The sequence below is a fragment of the Ooceraea biroi genome, chromosome 9 (assembly GCF_003672135.1).
Source record: "Ooceraea biroi isolate clonal line C1 chromosome 9, Obir_v5.4, whole genome shotgun sequence".
NCBI classification, from domain to species: domain Eukaryota; kingdom Metazoa; phylum Arthropoda; class Insecta; order Hymenoptera; family Formicidae; genus Ooceraea; species Ooceraea biroi.
This window is the reverse complement of record NC_039514.1, coordinates 1,249,317-1,263,529: the sequence shown is the minus strand read 5'-3', so window position 1 is coordinate 1,263,529 and position 14,213 is coordinate 1,249,317. Positions and strand designations below refer to the sequence as shown.

At 45.2% G+C, this 14,213-nt stretch overlaps 1 protein-coding gene across 2 annotated transcripts in view; it reads right to left on the bottom strand.

Annotated features, from left to right (window-relative positions):
* Positions 1–14,213, bottom strand: part of LOC105276232 (integrin alpha-PS2) — a 51,955-nt gene that overhangs the window by 23,027 nt on the left and 14,715 nt on the right. For both annotated transcript variants that reach the window (XM_011333698.3, XM_011333699.3), the window contains exon 3: positions 8,861–8,979. In XM_011333698.3, coding sequence (XP_011332000.1) covers positions 8,861–8,979 — 119 coding nt within the window. The remainder of the gene's footprint in view (positions 1–8,860; positions 8,980–14,213) is intronic.

The following is a 14,213-nucleotide window of genomic DNA, read 5'->3' as shown; positions in this document are numbered from 1 at the left end:
GAAACTAACATCGTTTTTCACGAGATAATGCATAAAAAATATTCCCCATTCACATGCAAGTAATTCACGACGCAGAATACCGGGAAATCCGTCACGTAAACTCACGTGCATTTAATTAAGCGGCCGTTCCCACGACACGTTCCCGTGCAACGGATGATGAAGGCACCCTGCGAATAATTAAACTTAACGCGATATTCACGCGGCATTCGGACAATGGAGCTGCATGATGACGATGATTCGAAAGAACACGCCGGTCGAAATGTGTCGAAGGTGTGGCCCGCGATTCGCGCTTCATTAGGAAGAGCACGAGCGCATTTCAAGGGGAAATAATGATACGGGGTCGCTTTCGGGCGGGCGTTTCGCGTGGCAGGAAGCTCGATAAAATTGCCCGAAGCCCCGACAACGAAAGTAATGCGCGTCTAATTGTAAGAGCGGACTGAGGGCGAGGAAAGGGGGAATAATGATATCCGTCTGCCGCGTGTCCCGCCTTGGCTCGCCTTTCCTTTCCAATTGCACGTGCGCAGATCGCGCGCGTACGCTCTTCATTAAAAAGGACCACTCGAGAGAGCAGCTTAAAGATGGCTAATGACACGGTACCCTTAATGTCTTCACTCGACCGCCCTTCCACGTCTTTCAGCGATGGTAAGACCGACCACGGGGGCAAGAACCGAACGGCGCCTTGGGTTTTTCTCTCTGGACCCGGCCAGTACACGAAACACCCTTAAACAGACCGTTAAACTGAACGAGCTCCCTTTTCTCATCTCACTTGATATTCTCATCAGGCAATCCGGCGTAAAAGTCTGAGAGACGCTCGAGGGTCACTCAAAAAATGATCCCCGAGAGATTGAGATCTTCTCCTGGACGTTCTCCAGATATCCGTGTTTTCTAAAATTTTCCGGTCAAGGAAGATTGTCTAAATGAAATAAACGTGTCGCGTCGTCTCACGGCAAATCTCTCTATGCACTGGCTCGAATTTCATTTCCGCTACAGAACAAACGCATTACGTGCGATGCGGCGGAGGATCGTTTTAATTCGCGACGTCGTCGTTTCGCCCAACCAAACAAGATCCTGCCATTCGAGTGCTCAGTTACTTATCAAAGCGCATAATTTCTCGAGATCGGCGACTTCCTGCGAGCACACGTGTGTTACACGTTTCAAACAACAAAGGTTGAACCTAGGAAATGGTAAAACGACCGCACGGCACCGCTCGACCGCGGATTGCCTGGTCGTAAAGACTGCATGCATTACCAGATTCAACCTTGCGATGGAGAGGCGCCGACTTATTTTCAGACTCGACTAATGTAAGCAGCGAGTTTCCACATCCCGCGGAAGCTCTCAGACATCAGGAAATTTTAAATGCATCAAGTTTGGTCTTCTTATTTTTTAAAAAAGAATAATATTAACATTTCCCATGAGGGAAATATCGAGATTTTCAGAATTCAAACTGACAGTCTGCAAATAGATGTGTTTCTTGCGGAACGTTCGTATAATATTACAAATTTGGAGAACTTCGGCGTGCCGATACGTGCCACTGAGTTTTATCTGCGGTTGATCGATAAATCCGAAGAAGAAAAGGGGATACAGCGAGTATCGTTACGGACGGGACGTCGCGGTGGAAGCGAAAGTTATTTCGGGGTTTGAATGAGGTCATCTCGGTTCGAATGTACGCGACTCGTTCGCTCAAATAGATCGGCCAGTGTTTTTAACCGGTTGACAGTCCATTTAAGTTCCGCAGGGAGAGTAGGCTCGCATCCTGGTGAATCGCCGCGAATAATTCTCCGTGAAATTTTTCCGACCAGACTTTACGAGCGCAAGAATGAGCTGACGATGCAAGAAATCTGCTGATGATTAAGTGCGTCGAGTGTCTCGTCAAGCGTTCGTTAAAATTTCTTGAATATTTTAAACCGTCACGCGTACATAAATATATATATATTAAAAAATTGATAAGGATATATATATATATATATATAATTGTCAAAGAAAGATTATGAGAAAAGATGCAAGATCAAAGGTACAAAATCTTGACAAAAAATCAGGAAAGCAACATAAACGCGATTGTTAGAACACTTTAGAACAATTTTATTAGAACAATCTCGACATTATGCATCGTGGTGTTTTCTCATTTCAGTTGTAAAAGGACGGATAAAGATTGAGACAATTACCGGGGAGGCAAGTATACCCGGAACTCAACGAACGGTAAAACACGTGGAAAGTGGCACGTAAGAACACAACTACGGGCGAAATGACTCGATAATGGCCGGCCGTAAAACGTCATCCGCCACTCATCCCTCATAAGAGACTCCCGAGATATTTTATATATCCCGAATTAAATTAATGACGCGACCAAAACTCGTCGGTCTGCGGTAGAGCATCATGAGGAAAAAGCGCCGATTCGCGGATATTTTACTGACGACTTGATGGCGTAATTAAAACGTGTAATTAGGTAATATGCGTGCAATTAGGTATCGAAAGCTACCACGCTCGATGATAACGTCAGACCATTTAAACATGGAACATATACGAGCGATCAGTGAAGTGAAAAGCTGGAAGAGCAATAATCATTTGTTAAAGCGCGGAGATAAATGAAATCCAGTAACGAATGGCTGAACCTTTCCCTCACTTGTCTCCCGCGGGAACATCTTTCACCTGGCTCCTACCTTTTTGTCGGGAGTACGGCTCTCGCGAGGGACAGAATAATAGAGTGGTGCATAGAGGAGTATTTACGTGATGAAGGTGGAGTCTTAGAAGACGGAGGTGGGTTGCGCGAGCGGGTCACCTCAGTTTCGAGGTTGACTCACCTCGTGGTCAGTGAGTCACAACATTATTTATACATCATACGGTTGCGGGGAGTGTGATCCAACCGCGGGACCGCAGCCAGGCGCCTGGGATTGTTCATCCGAGATTTACCTACTTACGAAGGATTTGTCAAACGGCTGACGACTTCACTGCCCACGGGATCCGGCGATGTCGTAAAATGCTATTTGCTCATCGTCGCAATCGAGGTAATACGCGCAAATCTAAAGTTGCATAAATGTGTTACTTTTAATCACAATTTTTTCTAATTTTAACTATTTTTAGTATTCAATATCACAATTTCACATTTCGATACTGAAAGTGAAGGCAGAAATGCAATAATATCATTAAAAAAAAGTTGCAATTATTTTTCTCCTCATTTTGAGAAATCTCGCAAGATCTTTCTCACTCTTTCAGATTTTCTCGTTCTTCGTCAGGAGCCACCGTTTCCCACATACGGTGATGCTGCTAGGACGGACGGATGCAACAAAGTGCATCGTCCACACGAGCCGTCCGGAGGGCACGAAAGGCCGGCCGCTGCTGGCAAAAAGCGAGCGTTTAACGGGCATCGCAATTTGTCCCGTCGACAAAACACAGGACCGGAATGCGTATTGTCCGTCCGCTGGATTATTCCCCTGCTGCTTCAGCATCTAGCATTCTCGCGCGTTCCCATCGGTCGGCAGACGAGAGAGGCGTTGATCAATCGCAAACAGGCAAACAGGAAGTCCATCGAAATTCCGACTTTGGGCCCGGGGAAATCACGATCGTAGATAAACGCAGACGCCGTGTATGATTTGTAATTGACGCGCTGACAATCTCCTGGCGATATCTCGGGCGATCCCTAACGGACGTTTGCATGTGCAGCTATCTCTATCCGTGAGATTTCTTCGGCTTCTCATCTCCTTTCCCGACTACTCGTTCCTGCTTTATCGCGATGCACCGTAAGTTGAGGCTGGCGAATCCCCGAAAAAGATCGCCGGCACGTACCGGGACAGGATGATCGACGACGACGACGCGCGGTATCTTTCGCATAGCCGCGAGAATTTCTCGAACATTGTCCTGTCGGTCCAGTCTCTGACAATGGTATTTCCATTCGCGCGGCCGCCGACAAACGACGATCCTGGACCTATCGATCGCAGGAGAACCCGCCAATTCCCAAAAAAGGCCGAGGCATCGCGGGAGAAACTCGTGGATGAAGCGGCAGAAGGTTGCGCAGGACAGGCGAACTCCCGGGCCGGCAAAACACGGGAATCACGAGGAGAGGAGGGTACGAGGGGGAGAAAGCTACACACAGGGGGTTCACAGACAAGCGGCGAAAGAAGACGAGGATTTCGTACAAGGTTCTGCTTTCAGGCTGGGTCGCCGAGGTCGCGATTGTCCTTTAGCATGATAGCACGCAGTGGATTCGGTTAACTTTTAATCGATGCATTTTTGCCGACGACGACGACGACGACGAAAGCGACTCGCCGACGGGGAGAACATCGCAGCTTTATCGTTCTGCCTCGACTATATTTTATTGTTGCCGATTGTTCCCTCGGTTCTGCCTCTCTTCACTCGGCGGGACGCTTTTTTGTCTCTTCGCAGGGGCTCCTCACATCTTCGATCCTCTGCATTGCTTATTGAGGATCCTCCAGAGAATCTCCTCTTCTCAGATGAGATTTTATATGATTGAAGTGAGGCATCATGTTAGCGCCAAATGTACGATTACGATATTGACTGAATGTAAGAACGGTGAGTCATGTGATGAATTGATTCTTTTCTCTTGTACGAGGTTTCTTCAACTAGATTTGAAGAAAAATTTTTGAAGCAAGTAATCAGTTGATAGTCACGCAAGAAAGCCGTTGAGGAGTCACGTGTATCGGATTTATCATTGGAGGATCAGCAAGACTCTGGATTGGATCCAGCCTTTTACGATATCCGCAATCTTTCCGAAGCATCGACAACAGAATTCTCATCCGATAGAAAGCGCGTACGTCTATAAATCCCACATCAAATAATAGCGAACCACACCTTCGCTTTATTTGGGGAGAGAGAACGCGCCGGAGAAAGGCCCGAAACGCCAAGCATCTGGTAGCAATCAACGAGATGCGAGAGTTACATCTTTGAAACGTCGGCAGATCGCAGGAGAGAACGAGAGAAAGACAGAGAAAGACAGATCGAGTAGAGGGGGAGGGCCGCAATGAAAAAGCAGATTAAGAAGTGCCGTTGAATTGGATCGCGGTAAAAAAGGACGAGCTACGCGTCCGCCGGAGGATGCGCGAAAGGGAGAAACGCATCAGCGGTGAAAGGTCCGCTGGGAGGCCAATTTCTATCTCCGGGCATTACGAATATTGCGCTCGCCGGCTACCGCGATGACCGAGGAGGCCTAACATTCCGCGACCTACACGAATTACCCTTACACATACCACACGCAGAGGAACGAAAGGGCAACCAGGAAGCGATCATCTTTCGGTGCCGCCCTCGTAACCTCCGAGATCGTTAAATCGCGCGATGCGCTCGGCGTCGCATGCATAATGCCAAAGCTATTATCATACGTTTATTGTGCGGATCTCAGATCACGTTCATCAGAGGGCGACGTGTCTGAATGTGAAACTAGAATACATCAAAAAACTCACATGGAAATTAAATCTGTAAATTAAATTAGCGTTTGTGCCATTTTGTCATTCTGGTTCAATTTTAGAAAATTACAAAACAAATTAGATTGATTTTCTTTCAGCATACGGATCCTTGCAGGTATAAAGACCGTGACTTAGACGACGTTGCACGAAACGCCTTGCTGACACCCTGTAGCACCCACGGCGCGGCCTTTGAACGCGATCTATTGTCTCGAAGGGCAATTAATGGCAAGGCAATCGCGGTGGTCACCGATCGACGAGCGGACGCGTGAAATTCGCCGCTGGAGATCGGAATGAGCCATTATCCGTCGACGGCGGCCGACAAAGGGCATTAACGAGTTTCTATTCGACGAGGTGACAACCGCCCCTGGGCACTCGGGAGCTCGGCCTTGGTTTGTGGCACCGATAAAGGGAACGAGAAGCGAGAAAAGCGAGGCGAATCGGGGGAGATGTTAAGCGTAAGTTTATAGGCTCACACGTCCGTATATGATTTTCAAAAGGATCGTTGGCAAACGTCACCCGTGCGTGACGGGAATGGAACAATGCAGCGCGACGACACATTGTTTCAACTGCATGACAGAGGCATTAAAGTCTCTGCACACGGTACCGCACATGCGACTCACGCGCGCATCTCCATCCGTAAAAACGAACACTCGGAGCGAGTTCCACTAGCTGCAACGTTTTTTTCCTGTAACGTGCGCGTACTCGGAAGAGATTAATTACTCTTACAAGGTAAGTTGCATCAGATGTAATCTTTTTCTCTGGATAATCAAATTTTTCAAGTTTCTCTCTACAAGTTAGTCAATATATTTTCGATAATTCTTAATTTTGCTAGTGCCAACTGTACACAATTTTTTATACCTCTCTTGTAAATCATCAATTTTCGATGTAATTTTTTAGCAGAGTAACAATAGACTTATCGCGAAAGATCGAGTTGCATGAAAGCATGACCGAGAAGAGTTCGCAGAGAGGAAGAGCACGAGTCGCATCTGCGCCGGGCGTAATCGCTTATCTTTAATTTGCGAATCGCGGAGGGGACAAAAGCGATATGGAGAAAGCGAGGGAGAGCAATCATGGAAAAAGCCACTCATCTCTATGGAATCCGCGCGGTCTCGCATTCTGGAGTAAGTAGATAATTCCGGCATAATGCTGGCGCACCAGGGAGAGATGGGAATGCCGTTGACGGGATAGCGTGTGGCGACGTCTCGCTATGTGAAAATTACGCGAGCATGAGAACGATAATCGTCGCTAATACGCCTCTCACATACGAATGCAGCTCTTATTTATGACTCTTTCCTCCTCGTCACCGCCCATGAGGTCCCGGACTCACTCTGACCGACCGTATCGAATTTCCTCGAAATCCACCTAGTCATTCACGTATCATTTTTAACCGGGCAATCACTTAAGATTACTTCAGCATTACGGATGGCTTGGGCAGATGGTCAATCTGATTTTGCGATCTGATACAGGAATTTTAACAATTGCTTCCATTCTCATGAATTTGGATTTATGCAGAATGTAAAAATAAAAGAAGCAGAGAGACGTGATATTAATAGTCAAACGTCACGAAAATTAATAGAATATATATTAATATATATATAATATATATATAATCAATTATAAATTAACAGAGAATACATAACAAATCAATTAAGAAAATAATGTGATTGCAAATGAGGCGAAACCTAACATCGATTATTCGTCAAACTCGCCACCAACGTATCCCAAGAATCTCAGCGAGCAGTACCCGCCAGCGGATTTGCGAGTGCTGCTTGTTTCCCGAGAGACTACCCTTTTTCACCGCTTATTCGTTCAATCTTCGCATCCGCCATCGTAGCGAGCGGCCACCGCAGCCGCGCGTGATGAGCATACGCATATGCGTGCAACGTAGTCTCCTGCGCGCACATGAAGATAGATAAGGGCGGCTCGTACATCATAGGGACCGCTGTGCCCGTGCACGGTTCGAGGGGAAAAAAAGGACTCGAGACTCTGGGAAGGGCAAAGATCTTCGCGCTAGATTGCTAGCCCCGACCCTTTGCTAGCACGGGAAACGCAGTCGTTGCAAGAAGAGCGCATCCTCAAGGGCGGCGGAGACACACGATTGCTAGGAACGTGCCGGAACTCGCTGTAACGGAGCTCCAGACGTATCCTGAATTGGAAATCTGCGTGGAAGCTGTGAACGGTCGGATAACGACCCTAACACGTATCGCAGATGTCTGGTGTTGATCAGATAACGAGGAAACATCGCCGAAAAGGGGCCCCACGCTGGCACGTGAAGATGATGATTCCACGTGGTCGTCAAGTAGACTGGCGTAATTGAGAGATCAGTAATCTCTGAATGTGGCGTGTCGTTGCAAAATTGCAATTTCAAAATGTAGGAACGTAAATTTACGAAGCTGAAGGTTCATCTTTTACTCCTCCTGTGAGAAAATCATTTTTATTCGTCAACTCTATATTCGGTATTATTCTCTGTTAAAAAATAATTAATTAAGTATTATTTTCTCACAGGAGAGTTAAAAAGAAAACTGGAAAGGTTCATGAATTCATGGTTCTTATTTTCTAAAGTAGAATGGTATATCTTGAAAATTTTTAAACGCAGCGTGTATTCTCGACTGTCCATTAGAACTCCCTAATTACCGCGTAACTCGATTGCTTCATCCAAGGTAAATAACCCGGCTTCTGAATTCCGCGCTAATTCGACTCGCCCGAGAGTCGTCTCGACGTCACAAACGAAACGGAGGAGCGGGCTGAGAATTCGTTTGTTTTCGAACCCTGAAATAGAAGCCACGGCCTTCTGCGAGCACGCGTCTGTAATCTCTCAGAGGATCTAGCCGAGGTTCTAGAAATCCTGCTCAGGAAAGATCTCAGTGCGACGCGATTACCGATTTGTTCCGGCTGCTCAATCTCTTGTTTTCTATGTCCTTATTATCGCTTACTGTAGAAGAGTTATTTGTCTTGGAAGAAGCGAGGTCAATAGCTCAACCGGACTGCCGTTATTTATTTTCATTGACGCGTGTCTCGTTTATTTCATTAAACCGCTTTCATAATGTCTCGTGCGGCTGGAATGCTTCTAAGAATCATAAACGCGATGCAAAGAAGACATCCGCTCTAACGCTAATCCTTCCTGCATTGAAAACTAATACAATCTTTTTATTATCAATTATTATCTTCTTATATAGCTCTTCTCGAACGACAGAGCGGTTTAATGTCCATGCGCGCGTTGATGCTGATAATTGAAACCTGTGCCAGTCGAGTGTCAATTGAATATAAATCGAGTCATTCATCAAAAAGACAACGTTATATCGAATACATTCACGATTAATTAGCGCAGCTTCGCCTTAAACAGTCATGCAGTAGCACGTCAAAGAATCATTAGACCGCTGATGCTGCATGTGCTGATGTTTCGCTTAAAATGCAAGTTATGCAGTTCGGATATCGGCAGTCGCACTCACCAGAATCGGGCCTCCGTCCTTACTGGAAGCCGAGACCGTGGCGCCGAACCATTGTAACGTCTTGTTGTCAATCTGATTCAATTTATCACTCACACTCGGATTTCTGACGTGATTGTGTCCTGCAAACAAATTGTTTTTTCACAATTAGTATCATTTTTTTTAAATGTATATCTAGGAATTAAATCATAGAAAGCTATAACTATTCATCTTGTAAAAATAGTATAAGTACGAAATATAATTAATGTTTAATTAAAGACACAGCAGCGCGTGTATACATAATAAGTAATATCTAACTGAAGACATAGTTTCAATCCTATGAGATTTACGAGAAGAAACCGAAAAATGGCAAAAAGTTAATGGAAATCGTACCCTTATTTGAGATAACGCAGGAATTTATATCTGCATATAAAATCCCTGCACTCCCCTCTCATGCGCTGCACCGAAGAGCGAGTACAGAGAAATGATTATCTTCTGGATTACCTGGAGCGGTTAATCAGACATCGGTAGTAGGAATTAGTACCTAGTTATCTTGTTAGACAGTCACTTAACTGGAAGTAACCTAATACGTCGCTGCACACGAGATGAAGCGAACACGGCGGAACGGAATGGCAGAAAACGGCAAGGACGAGTCTCACCGCGGCATTTGCACCTGGCAATCCCCCATCGCGGGGTTAATCCCGACCCAACCTTCGTGATATCCATCATGCCAATGGCACCATCCGCGGTGAGGATAATTTACAGAGGAATATACCGGCGCCACGCGATAGCAGGCGGATGAGTACAAAATGATCGATTCATGAATTGCATTTTTTTCTTCCATGTCCTCATTATCTCTCATCATCGTCAGAAAAGGGTGTCACAGATTTGTCGATTAAATATAACGGGTTTAGAAATATTCTTTAACGCGAGTACAAGGTCGACCTTGCAATTATCGTACGATGATCTCGGCAGATGAGTCGCGGACAGGTGTCACAATGAAGAAACCTCAAGTGCTTCCTCTGCGCTTCTCTTGGTCGATTTTACGAACCGAGCGAACCTGTTAGTCTATATCGGTCGGTCTTAGTCCTTACAGAGAAGTTGTCTTTCGCCTGCGAGTCAACCCTTACCGAGTCGTCATGACTGAGAAGCGCGAGTGGGCAGTGATTTCAGTTACAGTATCGGATATCAGAAATTAATTTCATCGAAACCGATCCGTCCGATAGCACCTATCTCTTCATGGTAACGCACGTTTATGCTGAAATTAATTTCTCATTTAATTGTAACAAGTTATAAGTGGAGTTGCGTTCGACAATTTTATTCCTTGATGTAATTAATATTTTCTCGCATTTCTCGTCAGGAAATTAATCACACGATAGGAAGTCATCAAGAGAGCGCTTTCGACCTTCGAAAATTGGTCCTCGAGCATCATGCAGTAAGAAATGAATGTAAGGGCTAGGCAGAACGACCTTACGGTTTTCTGTATTAGGCATCATCGGCTTCTTATGGCGGTTCTCAGTATCCCCAGACAATCTGCCGTGACGCTCCAACGCTCGGCAGGGTGTACAAGAGGAGTTCCTCGAGAAGACGTCGTGTCCGGAGAGTGAGTGACCTCCGAGACCTGCATAAGATCTCGTCGAGCCTCTTCCTCGTACGCAGACGGAATCAGCGATAACGCGATCGGGAGAGGATCGTTTGGCACTTCGACGTACCGCAGGTGGAGCGGCGCGAATGAAGAGCGAGACCCGTATAAAGTCGGTATATTGCCGGCTCTTGGCTTGCTGATGCGGAAATCGAATGAACACGATCTTTTCTTTCATTTACTACGATTAAACCGTATCGCTGATGAGATCAATTTCACTTGGATGTATGTATCTATTTTTGTTATAACGCACATTCTTACTTATTATAATAAGATAACGTTGATCAAATAGGACTTGAGATTTGGTAATGCTGAAATTTATGTTTTGTTTAATCTTGCATGATGAGAAAACCAACGGAAGAAAGTAAAGAAGAACGCAAGTTTCAATCTTTTTAAGTGATTTTTTGCTTGAGGAAAAGTGTACTTTTCAGCTCGGTGATGCATAGGGAAATAACTGCGGTTTTCTTAGCTAAACCGCAGCTAAACTTAGGTGCACCGTACAAATTACTGATTGTAACGAATAGTCGTTCGTCGAAGTAATAATAATATTGTTCTCGTCGAGGCACCATCGCGAAAGCAGGCGGCGGCTATTTTCGAGAGCGATTCCGTCCGCGTGGCTTCAACGACACACTGTAAATCCGGAACGTCGGCTGACCCAACACTATTTTAAACCGTGACAGTGTGAACGCTGAAAGAAATACGGGCCGGCAAAGCGGCGTTTCTCGAAGGACAAACGCGATTTTACGTAATCTTGCTCCTCGATCCCAATAATCAACGTCGTTATTTACATAACGGCGATTTATAGAAGCGCTCGTCGCGCTCATCTCGATCGTTCAACGAAACTTTGATCCTCTTTCGCAGACAGCTATGTTTAAGGAAAAGAAATGGAGAAGATTAAATCCATGGAAGTGAAAAAGAACGATAAGACAGTAACAAGAGCGCGTGAGAATAGGAAAAGTTCGGCTTGATAAATCGCACGAGCTGCTGCATTTTTTATAATAGTTGTAAATGAAGAAAAAAACCTCATGAAAATTATATGTTTCCAGATCATTGATCGGCGCAATTCGAATCCAGCGCACGTCGTAAAGCAACCGTTCGACAGTATCAGAACGAGCATCACGAGAACGTCCAGTCTCGCGTGACGGTGCTTGCGGATGCGCGTGCAAAGAGCGCGAAACAGCAGAGATGATTTCGTCGTCGACGAGGGAAATCGCGCGGAGTGCATGTCGTACGCGCGAGACGACGAATGCAACAGAGTGCAGCCGGCGACTACCGGGCTATACGATCCTAATTGGACAAGATCAACGGGATAGAGCGCACGATCAGTCTAATTATCGATCAAAGCGGAGTGTTCGCGCTCCCGCAAGCGTGTTGCACCGGCTACGGAATCGACTAATTGGATGTACAACAACTGGAGAACCTCTTATATGTGCAGCTGGACGAAGACGATTCCTCGCACAAAGGAACGCGACCGAAGAAGAGAAGACTGAAGAAGAGAGAGAGGAAGGAGAATGCTGGCAAAGCAGAAGAAGAAGATAATCCAACTTCTCATTGCTCGAATTCAGCTGCTCCTTGTTATGTTCGAAGAAAATTATCGAGCTGATCGATAGGATCGAGAATGATAGGAAAATAAATTATGGAGGGGTAGAGATGGAAATTGATGCAATGCACATTCTCCCAATGCACCTAAGCAGAACCTTTTGCGCTTTGAGTTTCAAATGCTGATGCGATGCTTCGAAATCGTTGAGTCTTCTTCGATTTAAAGGGAGAAGAGATCATTTCAGGTACGAAGAAATGATCATTCAAGATTCGAACGTGTACGTTGCACCGTGCCCATTTCTGCGAAGTACAGCCGCAAGCCATCATGGCTTATTTATCCACGCGTTCTATCTTTTCCATCAAGGCGCGAACGCATACAAGGCGTAAACGAAGGAATGTATAATATCTCGCCACGTGTTTTTCGACAATCGCTTCTTTATTTCTAAGCTCGCATTGCCGACCCCATTCGCGCTCCATTTTGCCGGATAATGTAACGTGAAATCGACGATCGGATCACGACCGGCCGCGTGATTTCTAGTCGATCACACGCTCGCGGACGTATGAAAGCGTCGTTTATTTAGCGTTATATCACGGCCGCGAGCCGGAATCGCCGCCGATTCTCGCGGAGATACGACGGTATTACGAGGTGCGTAACCGCGTCTAATTCGCGCCGCGAGTTTATCCCGCTAATTTACATTAGCGTGCTCAATTCGCAAGCATGCGAGCAAGCAAGCGCGCTTTTACGAGCGGCGCGAAAGATTATATCGCGCGCTCCGGCGAGCGTGCGCTCTCGCGACGCGGATAATATTTTTAACCCCCGCTTGCAGAGGAACTTTATGAGCCGGCGATGTACTTTAAACGCAGCCACTTTAATTGGTTCGCGCGCGTGTTACTTCCCCAGACTTTACGCAACGTTTCACCGCGGATTTATGAACTGAACGCCAGCTAACAGCAGGTCGGCCGGCGTCCTCTCGGACGCGGGAAGCACGAATTTACGGTGTTAATCGGATTCGTTAAGGGTGTTTTTTAGATAATGCCTAAGCAGTCCCACGTTGCGACAGAAATTAACTAATCGACTTGCTTGTAGGATTCTCGTTAAATTAAACATCGCCCGTGCTGATACAATCTGAGATATTAATCGGTACAATGAATATACATATGTACTCTTCGAGAAATGTCCTCGTGCTTAAATTATGAAAAATTTAACAAAAGGTCCATATACAGGGTGTCCCGGGTTTTAACCGACAAACTGCGGGAGCATATTCTACTAGTGGAAATAAGAAAAACTTCTTATATCGAGTTTGCTTAGAAATGCTTTATTACAAAGTTATAAACCAATATTGACAAGAAATATGAGATAAGTAACAACGGAACATAGTGTAGAATTTGGAAGGTCGAAGATGTTTACGTTATGTGCCCATTTGCAATTACGTAATTTGGGTTCATTTCGACCTATGAATGAATATGATGATGTTCGTTCAGCTCTAAGACACCGACGACGCTCGGAAAGAATCTTAAATCTTTTTGATAATACTCCTACACAAAGTGTTCGACGTGCTTCAGCTCAACTGCAGATATCACGAAACACTATTTGGAGAACATTGCGTGCTGATGACAGATTCGCATATCATTACACACCTGTACAAGAATTACTTCCAATCGATTATCAGAAACGAATCGAATTTTGTAACTGGTATGTGAATGCAGTAGAAAGGGACAATCTTTTCTCATCAATGATATTATGGACAGATGAAACGACCTTTACAAGACGAGGCATATTCAATTCTCATAATAGCCATGTATGGGCTCATAATAATCCACATACTACCAGACAAAGAAACTTTCAACACGAATTTCGATGTAATGTTTGGATGGGTATGCTTCATGACCGGCTTATTTTTATTTTTGTGAAAAAATCCGTTGTTACTTATCTTATATTTCTTTTCAATATTGGTTTATAACTTTGTAATAAAGCATTTCTAAGTAAACTCGATATAAGAATTTTTTCTTATTTCCACTAGTAGAATATGCTCCCGCAGTTTGTCGGTTAAAACCCGGGACACCCTGTATTTGTTAGAAGAGAATATTACTCTGAGACAAAATCGCGGTGTTTCTTGAGAAATTCCTTCGTGATTTCAGCAGAATTGCAAAGTAAGGCATTAACGATAAAGTCTTTTGATAAATCAAAGCGATTGA